This window comes from Lagopus muta, chromosome Z (genome assembly GCF_023343835.1).
Source record: "Lagopus muta isolate bLagMut1 chromosome Z, bLagMut1 primary, whole genome shotgun sequence".
In the NCBI taxonomy this organism is placed as follows: Eukaryota; Metazoa; Chordata; class Aves; order Galliformes; family Phasianidae; genus Lagopus; species Lagopus muta.
Genome location: NC_064472.1, coordinates 8,948,758 through 8,971,235, shown reverse-complemented (window position 1 = coordinate 8,971,235; position 22,478 = coordinate 8,948,758). Strand labels below are relative to the sequence as shown.

Genomic DNA, 22,478 nt, shown 5'->3' with positions numbered 1-22,478 from the left:
TAACCCAAAACAAATCTCAATGCAATTCACAAGAACAGCAGAGCACCTCATTCTGCCTTGCCCAGCACTCTGTGGAACATGCGGCATGTCTGGTAGCTGAACGACACTTCTTGGAGCAGAATCGTTCCCCACAGGACCAAAAGTGAAGGTCTCTCCTGGGAAGACAGATAGTGATGTGCTGGAAGGAAGAAGCCATGAGAGCAGGGATACAAGGGGAGGACTCCTGAAAGCATCCTTGAGCACTAGGGATAATTAAGTGGGCTGCCTGCCAAATTCTCCAGATGTTTAATTAATGCTGCAAGACCCCTGCTCATCTGGCTGATCCTAGTGCTAAAGACTCCCCGTGTTGGCCTCAGATGAGTTCTGCAATGAATGGAGACATCTAGTGAGCTGCTGGACTTGGAGCTCGTCCCACTGGCCTCCCTCCTGCCTGATCCCATCACCCCATGTGAGACATGGACCCAGGCATGCAGATCCACAGTAAGACATGGACCCAGGAATGCAGATCTGTAGGAAGCCACAACAGTGCTGCACAGAGTTCCTGAGAGATTCCCACCCCATCCCCACTCACAGAGATCCCCCCCACCCATGATATGGCTTCCAAATGAGGTGGGAACTTCAAAGACATGGAGGAAAACAACCATGGTCTGAGGACAAGCTTGGTGGATCCCACTAGCTATGCTGGAGCTTGCCATGAATACGTATTTACTTTGAGTGCTGGCTCTGCTGCAGGCATAAAGTAATGCATGGTTGGGGGACAACTCCTGGCACAACATGAGTGATCATGGGAACTGTCCAGAGCATAAAAACAGCATCAAATGTGGGCAGTTGACATTGCAAGCTGCAAGATTTCTAATGAAGAGGGCAACTCTCTTGCACAAGCAAAGGTTGACAGCAATGACTTTGAAAGAAGACCTGTCCTTCTTTCCCCACTCACCAGTCATTTTTGCAGGCTGAACAGCCATTTGTTTCCAAAATAACAATGGAAAGTGATCTCATGGAAGTCAAAAGTCATCATTGCCCATTTCAAGCTTGAAGTACTCCTTCAAGATTCCTTCTAGCCATGGTTTTGGTAGCTCTTGGAAACCAACATTTATAGAACGTTTCTCTGTGTGATTCAGAGGTTCTTGGCACCAGAGGTCTTCACACAAAGCAGTTTGTGTCTGAGACCACAAAAGGATCTGTAACACTTTACCGTGTCCTCCAAGGCAGTGGTGAAACCAAAACCCACTGTGACATGACCATCATATGCATGTAGAGACAGCTAAATCCCACCCTGACACTGTTTACCTGAAAAAGGGGAAGGACACTGCAATAGGAGCACTTTCTAGAAGAATTAAAATGAGATAAAGAGACAAAGAGCCCATGTGCGTTTGTAGCAAGGCAGACATTTACTGGTTTACTGGAGGTGCCCTTTTGAATACTTAAGTTTCTTCTTGCAGAAAAAGGCATTTGAAAAGTGAAGGAAAGGGGGTGATCTTCACAAATAGAAGACTTGTTCAAATGAGGAACTAAAAATACATAGGTTCTGGCAGATTTAATGCAAGCGGTAAGACCAACAGCAAAATGATCACTAAAGGAAGGCAGCAGAAGAGCAGAAAGGTTTTCTTCCTGGTGAAATGAGCCAAGAGGCCAGGCCACAAGGCTCTGTGGATGGAGCATGAAAGCCCATGCTGCTCAGTCAGCTCATAGATGGGCTTGGGAATGAGGCACACAGATAGGTGACCACAGCTACTGCCAACATCACACACATAGGGTTATCAGAAAAGGACTTGATTTTGGAAAGCTGCCAGAAGATCTGGCACAGATCTGCTCAGCTGCGAGATGACAGATGAAACAGACAGACAGTGAACACCATGAAAATAAGCTGATCTGTATTGTGCTAGTGAGCAGGGTGTTGCTGCTCTGCCTAGCAGGGAGCAGCACTGAAGCAGAGGGGAAATGAGAGCAAAGCTACACATGGCGCCACACTGTAGTGTAAATCTGGACCCTATGAGTGGAATGTGTCCTGCTGCTCACTCTGCTCAAAAAGACCAAATGGAAAGGGCCTGAGGTGGGGGACAGAGGCTGGGTCAGGACTGCCTCGTCCAGCAGTGTGCAGTGGGAAGCAGAAGCAACATTTACCCAAGCATCAAGGTCTTGCTCGCCCCAAGGCAGGAGAGCAAGCAAACCTGGAAACCCAGAATCCATCCCCTCCTCTGCAGGGATTTGACCTCACATATCCCGTGGGCATCCATCAGCCTCCACAAATACCCACTGGATCCCTGGGCAGGTGTCTCATCCCTCCCTGCATCACCCAAAGCACTGCAAAAAACAGATCCATGGCCATGATTCCCTCACCTCCTGTCTGCAAGTAAGTCAAGCCCTTCGGTTTGGGAGATAACGAGCTGGTGGTGACCAGCTGAAGAGGGAGAGCTGGCTAGAGCAGCTAGCCCAAACACTCAATTAAAATGAATTATAATGCAGCTTCTCTCAGCCCTGATGCTGGGCAGCTCTCAGCAGCACGGCTGGTGATGTCTGCAGTGAAATTTGTGCCAATTTTGCCTGGACAATAATGCCTGGATCAAAGGAGCTTGTGAAAGAAATTAAATGGAGTATGGATAGGTTCCCTGTGCCTGCCTGTTATAAATACACACCACAAATGTTAGCTTTTAGGCTTAAATTCCACCTCCTGAATGAGCTATTATTTCAGCACAGCCAAGCAGCCAGATGAGATTCTTGCTTTTGTATTTTGATGAGTGAAGAGGATCTGACATCTTGGATGCCTCTGATCCAGCCCAGAGCTTTCTTCTCTGACTAATCAGCTGCGCTCCCTGCACCTCAGCTGTAATACAGAGCAGCAGGAGGCTCTGGGTATTGATCAGGGAGTGCAAAACCTTTACTGAAAAGTGCCCGGCATCCTCAGGGAGCCATTCTGGCTTTGTTAGGATGTCTGCGGTGCTGGAGGGATGGAGAACATTGTTTGCAGCAGGATCGAGTGCAGCACTCCTCCCTTTTTCCTGGGCAACACACTTCTCTCAGCGCAGGATTTAAACCTGGAGGGAGAAACACAGCATCCTCCTGGGACGCTGCTGATGAGCACTGTCTGGGGTGCAGAACAAAGCATTTCTGAGGTGGTTCCTTCCCCCTCTGCAGGGATGGGTGTCTCCAGGCAGGCAGCAATGGAAGCAGATGCCAGCAGCTGTTACATTTCATAGAGCAATGGTCTCCTTTGGGGAGGACAGTTCAACAAAGAGCCAGTTTTCCATACCAGTCAAGCTCTAGAGTTTTCAACTCATTTTACTGGGAGCCAAATCCAACTTTGACTCAAAACAGAGACTGTCAATGGCAGAATCAGACCCAGGCAGGGTGGTTCATCCTGACATAAGCTCTTGTTCCTGCTCTGCAAGGTCACAAGCAGGGGAAATAGTTCCTTTGCAATTTCAATTTTTCCGTTTCGACTGCTCCTTTGCATCTGAAATGCAAAAAGAGCCACATCCTGCAACAGTAATCTCCATCTGCTGCTGAATTGCATTCTCCAAACCAGTCTCTGCAGTGTGCTGCTTACAGCTGCTGAGGTTGAGAAGAGGGCTATGGCTCATGGGACTATGGGAGATGGTTTGCCCCAGGAAAGCTGCAAGATGAGCTGCCATGAGCCATGGGCAGCCATGGGGGGTGCTAGCAAAGCACCATTTAATCTGAAGATGAGCCAAAGCTGCGGAGAGGCTGCATTCTCCAAATGATGGTTTCAGGCTGATGGAAGGGGAGCAGCTCAGCACGGTGACTGCACAGGAAGGGGCCAATGCTCAGTGATCCCCTCCTGCCAAAGCCACCTTGCTGCCTCAGTTTCCCCTTCTCGTGACAAAGGGTGCTTGTTGCTGGCACAGCAGGTGGGCAGGAGGCCATTGGCATGCACCACTATGCCCCGGTGGCTGACATTTCACAAGGCAAGATTTCCTTCTCAGCACCACAGGAGGAACCTCCGGCCTCACCCATTGGCAGGGACATTTCTCCCTTATCCTGCCCATCGAGGCAGGAGGCCAATTTTGGCAAAGACTTCTCCTGCTGGGAGCCAGGGGCAGCCCACCAGCTGGACTGGTAACAGCCTTTTTTGCCACCATCCCTTCCCTTCCCCCTTCCTCCCCCATCCTCATCCTGCTAGCTGTCACCCCCACTCTGCTACCAAAATTGAGGGCTTGTTTTCATGTCCTTGTTGGTTTTGGTTTGTTTTTCCACAAAACTATTTTTATTCATGCCCCAATCCCAGCCGTACTGGGGATTGAGTGCTTCAGCCAAAGCAATAAGAAATAAAGAGCAAAGAAAGTGAATAGTGATCCAGAGGATTTCAATAAATTAAAAGGAAAGAAAAAAAAAAGAGAAAAAAAAAAAAAGGAGAAGTAAAAAAGCCATAGCCGAGCTCAGAGGAAGCAAGGCAATCAGAGCAAAAACTCTCAGCTCTGCCAGTTCCCGTTTGGTAGCAGATCAAATTCTCAGCCTCTCTTGTCCAAAAGTATCAGCTCCAAAGTCTCCCTTGCACTCCCAGTGGAGGTGTTTCCAGGCTGCAAACAGACCTGCTCCCACATTCCCGGTGTTGTTTTACCCAAATTGCCCTCTGTCAAACTGCATCTCACTCTTCCCACCTGCTCCACACCATGTCACCATCCCTGGAGATTTTCAAGAGGGGTGGAGATGTGGCACAGAAAGACATGGTTAGTTGGCTGTGGGGGCGGGTTGGGGTTGGAATGGATGGTCTTAGTGATCCTTTCTAACCTCAGTGATTCTATGATTCCATATCCTGAAGACAGGCCCCAGGACAAGGTGACCTCAGGCTGCCAGCAGGTCCATCTCTCAGCCAGGTGGTTTGTAAGAACCGAGACAACATTTTACACAGTAAGAACACTTGTGGTGGAGACTCCTGTCACCAACAATGACCAGCTGTCCTATTCAGAGGGTTAATTTCCCTGTGTAAATTTTATCCTACGTCAAGATATAAGAAAAAATGTTTTCTTTATGGTAAGGGCAGTGAGGCACTGGAACACGTTTTCCAGAGAGGTGGTGGATGCCCTGTCCCTGGAGACACCCATGGTCAGGCTGGAGGGGCTCTGAGCATCTGATGGAGCTGTGGGTGACCCTGCATACTGCAGGGGAGTTGGACCAGAAGAACTTTAAAGGTCCCTTCCATGGTTCTATGATCCTACGAAGATCCCAATGAATGAGATTTTTGGGTTCCTTTAATATTCCAAGTGTGTGTACAGTTCTGGAGAGATGGAGCATCAATTGGAGCTTATTTCCTGTACAAGCTATGGGCCCACACAGCCCATCTGGCCAGTTGTCTTTTGCAGATGCTGAATTCATGACCAAGAACTCTTTTCCTACTCCAGCCTCTGCAAGCACACTTCATACCCAATCTCCTTTCACCTGTACTGTCTTGTCTGCCTGAGATCTGTATTATCCCCATAGGCTGCTGGCAGCTGGATGTGGGACGAGCAGTGAAGTCAGTTTAATATCATTTTCCTTGTTATTATCTCTCAGCTTCTCCCAGCAATTTGCTCAGATTTCTGTAAAACTCCTTCCCAAACAAACCCCTGCCCAAATCAGCCCCCATGACCACAGAACTCTATTTATAACCAAGATCCCATTTAGCAGATAAATGAAGGGAACTCGAACAGGATTTAAGCTACACAGTTATCTGTGACTGGCGGACACGTGTGCATCACATTACATTTACTGGGGGCAAGGAAGGCAGGGAAGGAAGAGAGCAAACAGCTGCCTGAGCAGACAGATAGAAACTGGGAGCATTCAATCACTGTGTGGCTCTGGGAAACTTCGGGAGAGCAAAACCCTTCCCAGAATGTGGGGAGCATCCTGCTTTCTCTGGGTACCCCACAGGAACAGCATCACCTCTCTGCTCCCCCAGCAGTGTATCATTTGCAAGGGCTTTTCTTGTCTTCCTGGCTGGTTGTAACCATCTAAGACGATGCACTTAACAGGGTTGTGAAATCAGCCATAAAGTTTACTGCACTACATCAATATAATGCCCTGCAAAGTTAATACGGAGATACCTATTTTATAACAAGGACAAATAAAAACATCCCCCATTAGCCCCTGGCACAAGGAGCTTTGTTTCTGAAGGCCAGATGCTGCAATGAAATGGGTGGAAAATATTAATACGTGTGTGTATGAAGCCACACGCATATACATCCTGGTACATGTTTACATATATATACATATATAATGAGACTCCTGGATTTGCTCAGCCATTCTGCAGCCTTCAGAGCACTTTATTTCCACACTGCAGGAGAAACTGGCTACAGATCCAGAGGCTCTGCTATCATATCATGTCAATTTTTCATCATCCCAGAGTCCCTTGCCACGGAAAATGGATAATTTTAAGCAAGAAATTGATCCAAGGTCAGAGTTAAACACGTGAACATAAACACAGCAAGGAGTAAAATGTTCCCTATGCAGAGCAGGGCCGTTAAGGGGCATTTGGGATTTTGAGTATGGGAATACCTTTGGTGTCTCCAGGGAAGCAAGTTTCTGCCAGTCATGTTCCCACAGATTGAGGAGCTCCTGGACCATGTGTCCTCATCCCCCTACCCCTATCCCACCTGTCTCAACTTCTTGAGGCCAAACATCTCTGCAGCCCTGCTCCTGATCTCTCCAATTCCTCCTTCAGCACATCTCTCTGTTTTCTGTAGTGTTCAGCTCAGCAGCAGAACACAACGGGAGAAAGAATGGGTTTTCCCTAGGTCTCTCCTAGTCTCTGCCCCAGATGCCAAAAGCTAGCCCAAAAAAACACCTAGAAGGTGAGACCTTGGGAGTTGTTTTTCAACCTGAGAGGGTGGATAAGGGCATCCTGGCTTGGCAGTTCACTCATGCCTATGTGACCAAAGTACATCACGCACGCACATAACAGCACCTCCTGAGTACAGAATGTGCCCCAAACATCTCAGCTGAAGCTCGAGTCCTCATCATCTGTGGGATTAAACGTAGGGAGGGTGTTGACCCGGAGCAAGAAGCCCTCCCTGCTGCCCTGCCCTCATCCTTCATCCACCATCACCCCCACGTGTCCCTTCAGAGCTGGCGTTATTAGAGCTATTACAGTTTTCAGTTCTATCATGAAGTGCTGAAAGATGTGAAATGGAAGGTATTAAACACAATCAGAGAGTGGAAAGACTGTCAGCCAGACCTGCAGGCATGATAAGAGGTTTTGCCTGTTTTTCCTCCAGATGACTGCCGCTGTCTGGCAGTGGCATGAGCTGGAGTCCAAGAGAAGGAAGCAAGTGCCTGCTCAGGAAGCACTAAAGAACTGCCTTACCATGGGGCAAGTGCCTATGGAAAGTCCAGTGCCAGCCTGTTGCTAGCATGACATTAAAAGCCTCCGATAAGAAAAGGCAGAGAGGTATCAGTTATACATCACCACCGCCTGCTGGTACCACAGGAAGGGTCCCAGTCACCAAGGATCTGCTGGCATGGACACCCCAAAAACCATCCGGCACCCCAAAAACCATGCAGCAATTCAAAGCTGTTGCATTCTGCAGAAGCACTGCTGCCTGCACCAGCATTTGAAAGCATGTGTACATCCAAATCCTGTGGTCAGGAAGAATCAGACGTGGCTGGTGAGGGGAGGATTAAAGATTTAAAGGAAGGTAAAATAACTAAGGCCTTGCTTTCAGGGCTTGAGGAGAATAGGGATTGTCAGTTTGGCTTGTTCTAATTTTTCACAGAGATTATGAATCTGGTGGTGAGGGATGATAGCATTGCTGTGATGCACTTAGGCTCTTGTAAGCCTGTTGATCTGCCCTGCCTGACAATGGTTAATAAACCCGAGCAACACTAAATCAATGTGGCACACCAAAAAGCAGCCAGTAAGGGGGCCCAGATATAACTAAGGGAGCTCCTCTGAAGGAGCATTTCTTTTTCCACCTTTCTTTTAACTTCTTTTTACATACTGGAATCTATAAAGTCTTCCATGACACTTCTTCAGCCTGATTAAACTCAACCCTTAGCCTGTCCTCATAGCAGAGATGCTCCACCTCTCTGAGCATCCTTACGGCCTCCTCTGAATCAGCTCCAACAAGTTCACATCCTTTCTGTACTGGAGGCCCCAGAGCTTGGTGCAATACTGCAAGTGGGCCCTCATGAGCAGCAGGGGACAATCACTGGTCCGTGTCACCGGTGAAGTCACTGAATAGTATGGGTCCCAGACTCCTGAGGGACACCATTGATTACTGGTTCCTACCTGGACACTGAGCCACTGACTATAACTTCTTGGATGTGGATATCCAGCCAATTTCAAATCAGATTTTAGCAAATATTTCTTCTCCAAAAGAGTGGTCAGGCATTGGCACAGGCTGCCCAGGTGGAGTCACTGTGCCTGGAGGTGTTCTAGAACCATGGGCATGGTGGGGATGAGTTGGCAGTTGAATCAGATGATCTTAGTGGCCCTTTCCAACCTTAATAATCCTATGATTCTGCCATTCTAACATTTTATCCCTCTAACAGTTCATCAATCAAATCCACATCCCCACTGGCTTTCATGTTGTGAGGGACCAGATCAAAGCCCTTGCACGAGTCCAGGTAGACGGCACGTGTTGCTCTTCCCTTGTCCCCCAGAGCCATCACTCCATCCTAGAAGGCCACCAGATTGGTCAGCATGCTTTGCCACTGCTGAAGCCTTTCTGGCTGCCTCTAACCACCTACCTGCCTTCCACATGCTTCCACATAAACTCCAGGAAGACCAACTTCTCCAGACAATCAGAGAAATGCCGAAATCAGGCTCCTGCCTCTGCCCACCTCCCTCCTCCGTGCATCAGGCTCCTCTGCTCCTGCCCTTTGCCTCAATATGGCCAGTCACTTTGAACGGAAACACTTTTTCATCCAAAAAATGCCAGTTCATCAAAATACTTCCCAAGAAAAAGTCACTTCAAAGGAATTTCTCTTTTCAAAAATCTTGTGGGGAAGGAAAAAAAAAAAAAAAGACATGCAGTGGTTTAACTATCCTGTTTCAACAGCTTTAAATGAAAAAATAAATCTTTTTTTTTTCCCCATGAGTGCCAAATGACTTTTCATTTAGAAATGGAAGATCATTATCATCTTCAAAAAAAAAAAAAAAAAATCAAATAGCAAAGGGTGACATCAAAAGAAAATCTCTGGAAAACGTTAAAGTGAAACAATCAGCTGGGTCCAAAGCAGCAGGCGGAGCTCGGCTGTGCCCTGCCAGGTCTCGCCATGGTTATAATCCCTGCTTGGGATTCCTGCTTCCCGGTGAGCACCTCAGGGCAGAAGAGCCATGCTAACTTTGGGCAGCTCTTTCCAACTGGACTTTGCCCTCTGGTTGCCTTCAGTTGGGGTACATGCTGGCAGCCCCCGGCTGTCACCCTCAGCCCTCAGCTGTTACAGTTTAGGCTGAGTGGGGAGCGGGAATGCCAGCAATCCAGCATCCAGAAGGGGATCCAGGCCCTGCTCAATATCGAAAGAAGAAGGGCTTTGAAAGGCGTACACTCATTTTCCTATTTCGTCCTCTGCCAAGAAAACCGGGGGGATGGAGGAAGGGGTGAACGGGTGGGGGAACAGCAGAAAAAATGTCTTGGCTGGGCCCTCTGTGCCTTTTATCTCATGGGCAGCCTGCCGAGGCAGGGTCTTCCCCTGCTGAGCCTGCTGGCAGATCAAACAGAAGTGGAGAAGAGTTATAGCCCCCCCACAGACCCCTCCCGCAAGGAAGTGAGAAAAGGAGAGGAAGAAAGAGCAAACAGCCCCATGATGCCCACGGTGCTGTCCCAGCCAGGAGAACTCATTCCAACCCTCTCAGAACTCACAGGTGTCCCCCATAGGGACCCTGGGGAGATCTGGAGGTGCCCCCACGGAGGGGAACAGCACTGCTGCATGGCCTCCAACAAAAGGGAAAGTCCCAGCATCTCCCTGGGTCCTGCTGTGCCTGCTTCGCCATCATGTCAGACCATTCTGAGCCAGCTTCGAGCAAACAGCATAATTAAATGCCTTTATTCCAAGGACTCCCTCTGTGTGTTTGTGTATTTGTGGATTAGCTGCTAATACTGTAAGAGGCTTTATTGCAACTAAATTGATTTCTTCTTTTTTTTTTTCCCCTCTCTTCTCTTCCCCTGTATTTTCTCCTTCCTGCTCACCAGCCCATGGGGACCATCGCCTTCACCAATCAACAGCAGAGTAAGGACTGCAATGGGGCAGCAACCACAGCAAACCTCTAGGCAAGGAGAGCTGAGGGTCTGATGCTGAGAGCTTCAATTGATGGGGGGACATGGCTGCAGGGTACAGTGGCACTGGCTGTGTCCATCATACAAGCAATAAGGGATGACTTTGCCAAACGTGCAAATTTGTACAGATCTTGACCGTGGCATTTTTTTTTTTTATCTTGTGGGCTTGTTAACTCAAAGGTTACAGCAGATTTAGGAGGAATTCCTTGCCAAGTAGGCTCAAAAGACATGAGTTGGCAGCACTCAGCATCACACAGGGATCACACCAGCCCATGGTGATGGGGAGATGCGAACACCTGGTCACCAGGAACACCCAGAGGATCCCAATAACTCCTCAATGCAGTCAGTAAAAGTAATGAGGCTAATAAAGGCAGTCATTACCAGGCAGCAATCTGTGTGCCTCTCCAGGCTTCCCAGGATGGGGCACAAACTGATACTGCACCTTCCTTGTTTCTTGTTCCTTCCCTCCATCCCTCTCCCCTCTCCTTTCCTGGGCAGCAGGAGTGGAGGCCATAATTGAATGTGGCTGGGAGCAACGTGAAGCAAAAGGCTGTTGAAAAAGAGAAGAAATGAGGGTACCTGTGGGATTACATGAGCCAGAAAAATGCAAAGCCTGCTTCCAGCTGCCCATAAAATAGATGCCGTCTCCTCTCCCATTGGCAGGGTTTGGCTGCACACAAAAAGGCTGGGAAGAGGATTTTTATGGAATTTATTTATAGGCTGGACGAGCAGCCATGTGCGTGTCCTGGATTTCTGCCTCATACCATGTGCTGGGCATGGCAGCAGCAGACCTGGGGACAAGCAGCAGGGCTGGTGATCAAGTCATGGCCATCCGTGGGACTGTCCCTGTCACCCCGCACTGCTGCATCGTCAGCTCTGATGGATGTCCCCAAGGAACCCTACTTCTGCATGTCAACAAAATAGGTTTAAAAATGTCACCAAACTCCATGCAAAGCTCCACAGTTGACACTTCAAGGAGCACATTTCATTAACGGGTGGAGGGGAGAAAAGGGAGAAAGGAGGGGAGGAAAAAAAAAAAAAAGAGGTAAAAAAGGAAAAGGAAAAGATTACCTTGCTGAATTAATCAGGCTTCACTGTAATGTTCAGGCTCGGATTTTATTTCCTGTAATAAGCCCATTAATACGGGTGTCTATAGCGCGGGGCTTTTAGCAGCAGGCACCATTAGTGTAACAAGGAAGGGCTAATAGAGTTTTATTGGAATTTTTACTCCGACATCACAGCCTTTTAAAACAGCTGTCTCAATAGGCATTATTATTCTGATTAACATTTAGACAGCACAAATCATAGTGATGCCCTTGGTGTCCTGCAGGTTCTATCATAATCACTGCAAAGTCCCCGACGCGATGGCTGATCCAGGCTGGGGGGTAAGGGGGATTCGGATGTTGGCGGGGACAAGGGCTTCATTTCTGTTCTCCTGTGCCAGCATTTCTAAGGAGCTGGGGTAGGTCCTGCTGTTACCGACACGCAGCAGAAGCAGCTGGAATCTGACGGTTGCTTTTTGAACATCCCTGATCCTTGGGGGAACTTGAAAATGGGGTGGAGACGGTTAAAAAGCAGCAGGGGGTTATTTATGAGGGCTCTCTGTGATGGAGCAGTATGTCCTCAGCATCAGGAAATTTGGGATGATGGGGCAACTCCCTGCTTACTGCCCACATGGTCACTGCAGGGTGATGCAGCTCAATCGCTGCCCGTTTCAGGTGCATAACACGTAAGATTACATGGGGCTGTGTTCCCAAAGCCCAGGCAGAGCCCAGACACCCAGCAATGCTCTGGGCTGCCCAGCATAAGCTGGGTGCTGTGCCAAGAGTGGTTCTGGGTGGATTTGGGTTTTGGTTTTGGTTCTCCTGGCATACCATGGCTGTCCTTAGCAGGGAGCTGATTGCTGCAGGGTGTTCAGCATCTGCTTAATTTTTTGTAATTATTTTTCATGCTAAATGCCTGATGGTGTCTTTCAGATAGAAACAGAGGGGCTTGGGCCGTTCCCTTTCCCCAGGAGCTACAGGGCCTTCATCTCTCCCTTCCTTCTTCTCTATCCCCCCCCCACCCCTCCATCAATTCAATCACAGGCAACTGGAGGCAAGGGGAAACTCAACAATAAAGGCAAAAACAACAGTAAAACTGGAGTGAAATGACAGCCATAAACCCTGTACCGGCAGGGACAGTAAAAGTGCAGTTTGGCAGGAGCCAGCAGGCCTGCACTCATACTTTCTTTTTTTTTTTTTTTTTCTTTTTTCCTGATTAAAACACTCTGGTCACAGATTAACTTCTTTCACGCAGTATTTATTGTCTCACCTGTGCTGGGAGGGAGGGAGTTGCTCTGGGTGCGGCAGAGTTTGGGCTTCAGAGCTGGCACCAAAGGGGCCCCAAGCACTGTGACAACGTCACACCGAGCCTGCAGACTGCGAGGCTGGGGTCTGCAGGTTGTGCAGAGCTGGATCACGCTCAGGATCACAGCAATGATCCTGCACCCAGCTCCATCTCATCTGCCAAAATCATACCCTCCCTGTGATGCAAGCATGGCTGCATCTCTCCTGGCTGTGTTTTCCCATCTCTTCACACCCCACTTAAAGGTACCAAGCCCCTAAAAAGCCATTCCCTTCTTTCTACAAATCCATCTGATGTCCTTCCTTAAATCTTTCACTTTTTTGGGGAGAGAAAGAAAAAGAAGAAATTAAACAAAACGAAGCCCTCATAGTGTCTTGGCGTTATTTCAGCAGTACCTGTGCTCCTCAGCACACAGCACCTCCCCAGCTTTCATCCTAAATCACAGCACAACAAACAGGCTGTTCATTAGGTTCTGTTTAATTAAGCAATACAGATCCTGCCCTGATATTTACAATCCCACTTGCTCTGATTTATTAGAGAAAGAGTCTCGTTTTTAAAGACGGTGACTGTAAAGTTTAATACCGCTTGACTTACTGCAAGTTTCATTTACGGCCCCAGGCTGACGCACGGCGGGCCAGGCTGAGAGCTGGTGGGCTATTAAATCAGAGCTAACTGCGCGTGCAGGGGGATGACGAGCCTCGTTACAACCGGTTCAGCGGCTAATTACCCCAATCTGGATTCCCACATTTAAGCCAATTCGTTGCCACTTTTCCACGGCCCTGGGGAAGAGCTGGGCAGGGCGTATGATTGCTGTGAGCGTGCACTTGTTGCAAGGAAGAAGGGAAGCAGGGGGCTGCATTGGTGGTGGTAGTCACACTAACATGCCGCCATCCATCACTTCCTCCCAAAAATTCTGGGACCTGCTGGACATGGGGGAATAATGATAGGAATGTCTTATGGGCTCTGCGATGGGGTCATCAGGGGCAGGATGGGGACACTGGAGGGGATAGGAACAGAGAAGTGAGGATGGAGACACTGGACGTGATGGGGACATCTGGAAGAGATAAAGGGAACATCACAGGGAGGATGGAGACAGCATCCAGCCTTCCACTGGCAGGGATGTGGAAGCAATGCATAGGCAGGGACATGTGGCACTTCCCACAAGGCACTGTCTTGAAGGTAGCAGATCAGTCCTGTAGAGGAGAATCTCCCTGCTTGCAAGAGATTTCTGGCCCCCAGGGGACCACTCTCAGACTTCAAAACTCTACGGGCCTCATTAGGGAGTTATGAGAATGGCTCTTTGGTGACAATTAAAATAGAATTGCATGCGGATGTGGCGGCAGATGGTGCTCCATACACTGGGCATCCCCATAGGACAAACCCCCAAATCAGCTGTAAGGCATCACGGAGGAGATGGGGCTGCAGGGGGGAGTAGAGCATGGAGCTGCCTGCCGTGTTCCCCGGCCCACACACCGCATCCAGCCCCACGCTGCACCTCACGCTGCATCCCAAGCACCCAGGCAAGCAGGATGAGGGCTGTTTCCCCAGACAGTGAGAAGGAAGAGGAGCAGTGAGTTTGCCAGCTTCTACCCCTGCCTAGGAGATGAATGCATCTGGGGCAGCCTCCTGCCTTCCACTCCTCAGCCTGCAAGGCAGCTCAGCAGGCCCAGAGCTCCCCCCAGGGAGGAGGAGAAGGCAATGCAAAGACAGCAGCGAGCAGCTCATCCCCTGCAGCCCCCAGGTTACCTCCCAGCAGCTGTGGGTCCTCCTAACAGGCCAGAAGCCAGCAGGGCACAGCCAGAGGCACTTTGCTTTCGGGTTTATTGGGCAGCACTTCCAGTTCCACCAGTAAGACCAGACTGGGAGGAAGACAAGCCCTTTGGCATAGAGACTGCAGGGATGTGACTGGATGAGGGCTGGGGAAGCCACAGCCCATGAGGAAGCTTGGAAGAAGCTGACAGACCTCAGCCGAGCTCTTCGCCTCAGGCCTGGGCAGCATCACACCGTCTCCTGAGGCTTCAGCTTATAGTGCACCTCGGGGAGGGCTCTCAGCCGCTCTGCAGCCTGCAGGGACCAGACACAAGGCTGGGGCAGCTCAGCAAGCAGCCAGACCACTCCTTGAGCTCCCTGTGCCAGGCCAGCTCCTTACCTGCTCAGGGGTGAGGTCCCGCTGTGCCTGTGCTAGCATCTCATAGCCCACCATGAACTTGCGGACAGTGGCAGAGCGGAGCAGCGGTGGATAGTAATGGGCATGGAGCTGCCAGTGCCCACAGTCCTCCTGCAGGTGGGGGCCTGTAGGGGCTCCTGAGCAGGGTACAGGGTCAGGTGTGCAACGGGAGAGATGAGGACAGAGGGGCAAAGGAGATGGGACACTCACCATGCCAGCCCATGGAGTAGGGGAAGGAGACTTGGAAGAGGTTGTCGTACTTGATCAGCAGCCGCCGCATGATGGAGGCCAGGCCTGCGGGGTTGGGGGCAGTGAGTGCACCCAGAGCTGGTCAGGACCCCCAGTGACACTAGGCACTGGTGACAAGCCCGAGGGATGTGCCAGCCATTCCCAAAGTCAGCACCCCAAGAGCATGGAGCATCGTGTCCTTCATTGTCACAAAACCCCATAGAGCTCCCTCCCAAAAAATAGCCCAGGGCATCACTCACTGTTCCTCTCGCTGTCACACAGGTCCTGCAGGCGGAGGACATGGCGGCGGGGCAGGAGCAGGGTCTGGAAAGGCCAGGTGGCCCAGTAGGGCACAACCACCAGCCAGTCCTCATTCTCCACCACCAGCCGCTCCTGTGGGACACAGCTGCTGTGGGACACAGCACTCAGGGAATGGGGACAGGGACATCCCCCACTTAGGGACAGGGGAACAGCCACATCCTCACCTTACGTTGAGCCTCCTGCTCGGCGTACTCCAGCAGCATGGGCACACCATGCTGGCTGTGGTGCTGCCGCTGTGTCCGCTCCTCCAGGCGCGCCTCGTTGGGGAGGAAGCTGCTGGCCCACACCTAGCAAGGACACAGTGCTGTGTTATCAGCTGTCCCCAACGAGCTGGCTCCATCACATCCCCCAGGCACTCCAAGATCACGCCACAGCACCTAAACCCAACCCTACAACCAACCAACCACGGTTCCGTGCTGCCACCAGGTGGGCAGTCCAGCATGCAGCAACCACCAGGGACAGTCCCCAGCAGAGAGGGGACAAGAAGGGGACTGACCCCACTGCGCTCCCATCTTCCAGGGGGCTTTGTCCTGGAGTCGCCCCTGGGGTCACAGCCTCACCTGGCAGTGCGGGTGTGGGTTGGAGCAGCCCATCATTGCCCCTTTGTTCTCGAAGATCTGTGGAGGAAGCAGTGTAGGGGGTGACAGGTGACAGCACCCCCATCCCCACTGCGGGGAGAAAATGCTGCCCCCAGCATTAGGGGAAACCAGCACAGGAGAACAGAAGCCTGATACATAGGGGCACCAGGTGAGGTTGAGGGACCCAGCCATGGGGCTCCAGCAGCACCTCCCCTGTGTGCCCCCAGGGATGGGGCCACATCTCCTGTCCCCAACAGACCTGCACCCAGGGGTAGGAGGCCCCCAGCTCTGCCTCCAGTTCTGCCCACGCATCAATCACCGCCCGGATCTCCAGCAGCGACATCAGGGGCAGTGTCAGGTCGGAGTGCGGGTGGAAGCACATCACTTTGCTGAGGAAAAAGCACCACATGGGTGAGAGCCCCAAAATCAGAACAGGATTGCAAAGGAAAGCAACAGAGCTGCCTGTTGCTAGAACTGGAGCACTCACCACACACCACGGGCAGCTGCCGCTTGGAACAGGGGGTGGCCACTGTCATCTGGGGGGGAGAGAGAGAGTAGAGGGGGAATTTGGGCAGCGTCCACGCCCCTACAGCTCCCCAGAAACCCTGCAGGAATTACCAGGCTCGGGGGCATCTGGCTGCAATGCAGGGAAGTCATTGGGGAAGACAAAGGTGCCCTCGTAGTTCGGGTTGACCTGTAGCGGTGAGAAATGGAGTCTGGGGATGGGGGGTGAGGCACAGAGGGAGAAACAGGATCAGGGTGCCCCGTGGTACCTCACCGTTGGCCCGGGTGGCCCCAGGGCAGAGAGGGTTCTTGGGGTCCCAACGGGGCACGTCCTCGGGGGGGGGCTTCTCCAGCTGTCCGTGCCAGGGCCGCTTCACACGGTGCGCAGACACCAGCACCCACTCATCCCGCAGCGGGTTGTAGCGGGAGTGCTGGTGCTCTGTGGAATGGCAGCAGGGTCACTGAGGGGGCATGAGTGGGGGTCATTCCTGAGGGACATGACTGGGGGGGCACGAGTGGGTTGGAGATGTGAATGGGTAGGGAGATGACTGGTGGGACACAAGCAAGGGATACGACTGGGGGAACACGGTAGGGAGAACTGAATGGGGGAGTGTGAGCGGAGTAGGAAATGAGTATGGGACGACAGTATGGAGACTCAAGTGAGGGAGGGGACATGAAAGGGGAACACGAGTGATAGGACTCAACTAGGAGTACGCAAGCAGGGGTGGGGACAAGTGCTGGATACAAGTTGGACAACATGATTGGGGGGACATGAGTGGGAACCACAGGTGGGCCATGGGCACGAGTGTGTGAAGAGATGAGTGGGGAAACATAAGTGGGGTCACTGCTGGGGGACACGAGCAGGGTGGTGACACAAGTGGGGCACGACCGAGGGGGAGGTAAGTGGAGGAACATGAGGCAGGAGAAGCTGTGGGGGAGGCTACTACGGGGACACGAGTGGGGAGAGACGAGTGCGAGAACACGAGCGGAGTGGGAAACATCTAACGAGGAACACGGGCGGTGGGACTCGAGAGGGGTTAGGGACTTGTGCGGGGACCCGAGCGGTGGGACAAAAACGGGCGACAGAAGCGGGGGACACGAGCGGGATGACACGAGCGGGGCGGGGACTGCCCCTCCTCCCCGCCCCGTGCTCCCCGGCCCCGCCGTACCGCTGGCACGGAAGCCACCTTCGCCTCCCCCCGCCGCCGACTCCATGCCTCCGCCGCCACCCGGAAGCCCCGTCCCCGCCGGGCGGTCCCGGCTCCGTCCCGCCCCTTCGCGCCGGCGCGGCGCAGCGCAGCGGCCGGGAGCGGCGTGGTCTCGACGGGGCGGTCCCGGGTCGTCCCCGCGGGCGGGGTGGAGCGGCACGGCGCGGCGGGGCGCGGAGAGGAGAGGCGACATGGGGGTGGGGGGGCCGTGGGTGCTGCGGGTCGGGCTGGGGCTGGGAGCGCTGGCCTTGCTGCTGCAGGGGCTGCGGGGCTGGTTAGCCTGCAAGCGGTACGAGTTCCAGCCCGCCGAGATCGCCGAGCTCGCCCGACACCACGCGGGTATGTGGGGGTGGGGGGAGACGGGAAGTGGAACCGAGAAGGGGAAAGGGATCGGGAAGGGAGCAGCGGTAGGGGAATGGGGGTGGTAGGCTTTGTTGCTGGGGGGAAGTGGTATGGGGACGGGCATCAGCTCCAATGGGGAGTCCCGTAGAGTCACAGCAGGAGCCTGCACGCTACTGGGACAGGGTCGCCGTCACCTCGGGGTCTCGCTCTATCTGGTGCCGGGGGGGGGGGGGTCCTGGGGCTCTCAGTCCCATACATCCTTCTCCACCAATTGGGGAGGCAGTGGGGCGGGGACTGGGAAAGGAGTGTTCTCCAGGCAGAGCTGCCAAAGGCCATACCGGGACCCCATGGCTAAGGATGCAGGATAGGGAGGCTGTTAGGTCTTGGTCCATGCCAGGGATTCAGGCTGACCCCGCTATTGCAGGGCTGGATCACGAGCTGGCTTTCTCCAAGATCATTGTGGAACTGCGGAAGAAGCACCCGGGCCACATCCTGCCTGACGAGGACCTGCAGTGGGTGTTTGTGAATGCAGGCGGCTGGATGGGCTCCATGTGTCTGCTGCATGCCTCCCTCACTGAGTATGTGCTGCTCTTCGGGACAGCCATCGACACTGGGGGACACTCAGGTACATGGGGCAGGGGTGTCTCTGTGCTCTTTTAGCCCCTCTCCTTCTGGGACTGTCCATCCCAACGGCTGGCAGCCCTCTTATCCCTGCAGGGACATGATGAGTGGTGCTTTGCCCTTTGCAGGTCGCTACTGGGCAGAAATCTATGACACCATCATCTCAGGCACTTTCCGGCAGTGGAAAGAGGGAACCACCAGAAGCGAGATCTATTATCCCGGTAAGCATGACATGAGGGCTGCAATCCCCGTCCTGCAGTATGGCCACTCTGTACTGTCATGCAGCCTCTTCCTTCCAGCTGGCAAGAGCCTAGAGAGAGGGACGAGGCGCTCCATGTCTCCTCACCACTAAAGTGTCAACAATAGAGGGGTGGCTGCAGGACACAGGGAAGGGATGGGAAGGGGCTGAGCACTGCATCTCCCAGCCCCACACATCTCCGCTTTGGGCATGATGTGGGACAGCTACTGGGAGTGATGCCATTTGTGTTGGCAGGGGACACCATCGTGCACCAGGCAGGAGAGGCCACGTCAGTGCAGTGGAGTGCAGGCACCTGGATGGTGGAGTACGGCCGAGGCTTTGTCCCATCCACACTTGCCTTCGCGCTGGCAGACACCCTCTTCAGCACTCAGGACTTCCTCACCCTCTTCTATACCCTGCGCACCTACACCAAGGGCCTCCTCCTGGAAGCCAATGCCTTCTTCAGCACTTTGGGCTGCTGAGCCTGGCTGGACAGTGTGCCCCAACAGCCTTCCTCCCCCTTTCTCCTCCTCCCTCTCTGGGCTGCAGATCCCACAACCTGGGGATGAGGATGCTGGTGCGTCCAGCACCAAGCAGTCCCTGGGAGGTTCCCCATGTGCCATCTGGGTTGGCAGGCAGCTGCGGCTGTGGTCAGCACAGAGCACAGTGTCCAGCTGGCAGCTCCCACCGTTGCTTCCAGGTGCTGGCAGCACACAGTGTCCCCAGGCACCGGGGGAGGATGCCCAGGCAGTATGGGGATGATCAGCCTCTGTGCTGAAGGTCTGTTCTGGCACCTATCCCCGCTGTGTCACCTGCCCCTTGAGTGGATGAGATCCCTTCCTTGTGCCTCCCCCTTGTTTTCCCCCCAGGGGGGACAGCCACAATCTGTCGCCTTAACCAAGCATGGCCTCCAGGCTGTGCATATATTGAGTGTCTGCGGGTGTCCAAAACTCTGAATCAGCTCAGGATGGGACTTTGCCCCTCAAAACACTTCCCCTGGCTGAGAGCCAGCAAGGTCCCCAGCCAAGTGAGGGTGTGCACTCTGCTCACGGCCTGATGCCCGTGTGGGCTCAGCAGAGGGCTTCCAGCTCTGTTCTGTTCCCAAAATACTCTGTGTCCCCAGGCCAGAAGCCTACAGTACATCTCTCCTTATCCCTCCAACTGGCAGCCCTGTGCATGGGCTACATTGTCTTTTGTCACCCCGGAAGAGATGGCAGTAATAAACATCATCATCCCACCTGCTTGGGTGTCTGGTGTGTGCAGAGCCCCCAGCATGAGATATGGGTCTGGGGGCTCCTTGGGGACAGCCGTGGGGGCACAACAGTGCAGAGGGATAGGTAGGAGTGTGGGGAGAGAAGGGTGTGAGAAGAGCATGGAAGGTGATCCTGGGGTGCATGGGCTATGCACACATGTGCAGGGCTGCAAGCAGTGCTCTGTGTGGATGTGCATTAGCTGTGCATAGTTGTGTGTGTGATTAAAAACGTGCAGGTGGATAGAGGGCAGGTGTGTGCACATGTATGCATATGCAGAGCAAGCATGCATCTATCTGGTCAGGAAAGGCTGGTGCCGGGGGGGATCCTGGTGCACAGCACATAGCACATGTGCATGGATGTGTGTAGGCAGAGAAGCTGTGTGCGTGCGTTTGTGCACCTCTGTGCACGTGCCCCATTCAGGTTCACAGGTGTCTGTACATGCACACATGTGCACATGCCTGTGTTTATGTGTGTGCTCCGCAGGCCTGTCGAGGAACATGAGTGATCCTGCTCTGGCCCACACAGGAAGGCGCTAACTCAGCAGCTCGTATCAATACCGCTCCACTTACAGCGAAGGCCACGTAATGAAAATCCGATGGGCACGCTGGTGGGAGTAAATAAGTATGCCATTAAAATGAGAAAATCAAAGCTCTGGACAGGTCTTTTCTCTTGCCCATTGATTTCTTTTATTACGGAAATATTGCTGCTAAATAACATTAGTGTGAACAATCTCAGCAGTGTTTTCAGTAGCACCTGTGTCAATAATGCCATGGTGAGCAAGAGTCCCCATGGGGCTGCCCCAGGGGTGCCCTTATCACCCCTAGGTGTGTTCAGCAGAGGAAGGGAGCAGCTCAAGGGGTTTTGGTGAGGGTTGTCCTTAACCACCATTTGATTCACATGGGGAAGCTGAGGCAGGGTGCGCGCTCCCCTGCTACCACTGACTCAAGCACAGCCCCTGTCCTGGGCTGTGGATTGTGTTCAGAGTGCTTCAGCTGCCTGCACCCAAGCACCAAGTGACCCAGACACGTGGGAGGGCTGCAGCTTCTGGGACACAGAAGCCAAGTGGGGATCCCAGGGCACCTCAGAGGTGGCCAAAGAGACTCTGTGATGTGGGTCCAGCTGCAGCTCCTCAGAGCCATCACAGGACAAATGCACTTTGCTGCCCAACACGCACCTTCACACTGCAGCCTGCTCTATCTTGCTGTCCCTCCACACACAGCGGGTATTGATCAGCCCACAGGATCTATTTCCCGATTCCTCCTGCAGTATCTCTCTGCTCAGAGTATCTCTCAATCTACTCTGCTGTCTGCTGTGCCCTTCTATACCTACAGTATCTACCTGTGCTGCTTCCACTGCAGCCATCGATACACATTTTTCTGGGGGATTTCTCTTTTCTCTCCAGCACTGCCAGATCCCAGCAGTGTACAATGCATAGCAGGTGGAGGGAACACGGCCCTTGCAGGTCCAAACAGGTACAGTCCCCATAAGGTGATGGGGGGCACGTCAGTCTGGTGCACAAGAGGATGGGCACAGCCCAGCACAGGGGGTGCCAGCACCCTCGGGTGCACCAAACAGAGGGGCTGCAGCCCATAATCTGGTGCTGGAAGTGCTGGGAAAGGATGGGCCGAGGCGGGCTACAGCTGTCCAGCCTCGAAACAGGATGGCCGACAGCTGCTTTATCTCCCGTGCAAAGATAAACAGCGTCCGGGGGCCCTGCAGGGTCGGAGTGCTGCACTGCCGCACGAGCCCCGGGCAGCACAGCGGTGAGCTGCCGCTGCTCCCAGCACAAAGCGGCAGTGCAAGGGTAGAGGCTGCGGGATGCTGCGGATCCTGGACCCAGCCCAAGGGCAGGGCTCGTTTTGCGGGTCAGGACTCGGCGATTGCCTCTGGCTTCAGCCCCCCCTTTGTACCGCCCAGTGACAGGGTGCACCCCACCCCCCCGGACACACGTGCGTACACACCTACCTGTGCACATAGAGCACACGCCCACCCCTCCCGACATGGATCGCTGCAGATAAGCACACAAGCCGCACACACCCAGCCCCAACACATCCAGGTAGGCACATCATTGTCCCCAGCGGTGTGAAAACGTGTGCACACACAAAGCACACACACAAAGCACTCATGTTCAGCTCCTCCAACAATGCTGCACATGTGCATGTGAACAACTCTGCACAATGTATGCACTCTGCTCCTGTGGGGTGAATGCACACCTTAAACACCACGTGCATGCACACACACACCATCTGCACAGACTGCCCCGCACACTCACACACACACAAGGAGTTCAGACACAACTACAGGCGTGCTGACACCCTACATCACACACACACACATACACGGTGTTCACTATTCTTGCCGTGCACGAATGCACGGATTTCCGGCAAAGCAACATGCAGACGCGTGCAGGCAGAAACCTTCTGCACCCATACACATACGCAGCAGAGCACACTCCTAC

At 53.0% G+C, this 22,478-nt stretch overlaps 2 protein-coding genes across 4 annotated transcripts; one reads left to right on the top strand and one right to left on the bottom strand.

Moving 5' to 3' along the window:
- Positions 1-11,322: 11,322 nt before the first annotated feature.
- On the bottom strand, positions 11,323-17,638 carry GALT (galactose-1-phosphate uridylyltransferase). Of its 3 annotated transcripts, none has more exons than XR_007373962.1 (12): positions 17,528-17,638; positions 16,628-16,797; positions 16,473-16,548; positions 16,342-16,390; positions 16,114-16,243; positions 15,837-15,893; positions 15,441-15,563; positions 15,216-15,348; positions 14,938-15,021; positions 14,710-14,864; positions 14,307-14,624; positions 11,323-13,480 (listed from the first exon to the last, which is right to left on the bottom strand). XR_007373962.1 is itself a non-coding variant. In XM_048931846.1 (12 exons), exons 1-11 carry the CDS (start codon positions 17,571-17,573, stop codon positions 14,559-14,561), a joined length of 1,089 nt encoding a protein of 362 aa, XP_048787803.1. In that variant the 5' UTR covers positions 17,574-17,638; the 3' UTR covers positions 11,325-14,419; positions 14,524-14,558. The 3 variants fall into 3 exon arrangements, 2 of the variants coding, with proteins under 2 accessions (XP_048787803.1, XP_048787801.1); XM_048931846.1 differs by having other exon boundaries at positions 11,325-14,419; positions 14,524-14,624; XM_048931844.1 differs by having other exon boundaries at positions 11,328-14,624.
- A 66-nt stretch (positions 17,639-17,704) lies between these two features.
- Positions 17,705-20,625, top strand: SIGMAR1 (sigma non-opioid intracellular receptor 1). Its single transcript, XM_048931847.1, has 4 exons — positions 17,705-17,905; positions 18,333-18,533; positions 18,658-18,750; positions 19,023-20,625. The coding sequence occupies exons 1-4, from the start codon at positions 17,758-17,760 to the stop codon at positions 19,247-19,249; spliced, it is 669 nt and encodes a 222-aa protein (XP_048787804.1). The 5' UTR covers positions 17,705-17,757; the 3' UTR covers positions 19,250-20,625.
- The last annotated feature ends 1,853 nt before the right edge of the window (positions 20,626-22,478 follow it).

Excerpts from the sequence above, each read along its gene's own strand:
- GALT (XM_048931846.1), bottom strand. The coding sequence starts at position 17,573 with ATGGAGTCGGCGGCGGGGGGAGGCGAAGGTGGCTTCCGTGCCAGCG. Across the intron at positions 16,391-16,472 it reads GCCAGATGCCCCCGAGCCTG|ATGACAGTGGCCACCCCCTG; the intron begins GTAATTCCTGCA and ends TCTCCCCCCCAG. Across the intron at positions 16,244-16,341 it reads GCAGCTGCCCGTGGTGTGTG|CAAAGTGATGTGCTTCCACC; the intron begins GTGAGTGCTCCA and ends CTTTTTCCTCAG.
- SIGMAR1 (XM_048931847.1), top strand. The coding sequence starts at position 17,758 with ATGGGGGTGGGGGGGCCGTGGGTGCTGCGGGTCGGGCTGGGGCTGGGA. Across the intron at positions 17,906-18,332 it reads GCTCGCCCGACACCACGCGG|GGCTGGATCACGAGCTGGCT; the intron begins GTATGTGGGGGT and ends CCGCTATTGCAG. Across the intron at positions 18,751-19,022 it reads AAGCGAGATCTATTATCCCG|GGGACACCATCGTGCACCAG; the intron begins GTAAGCATGACA and ends TTGTGTTGGCAG.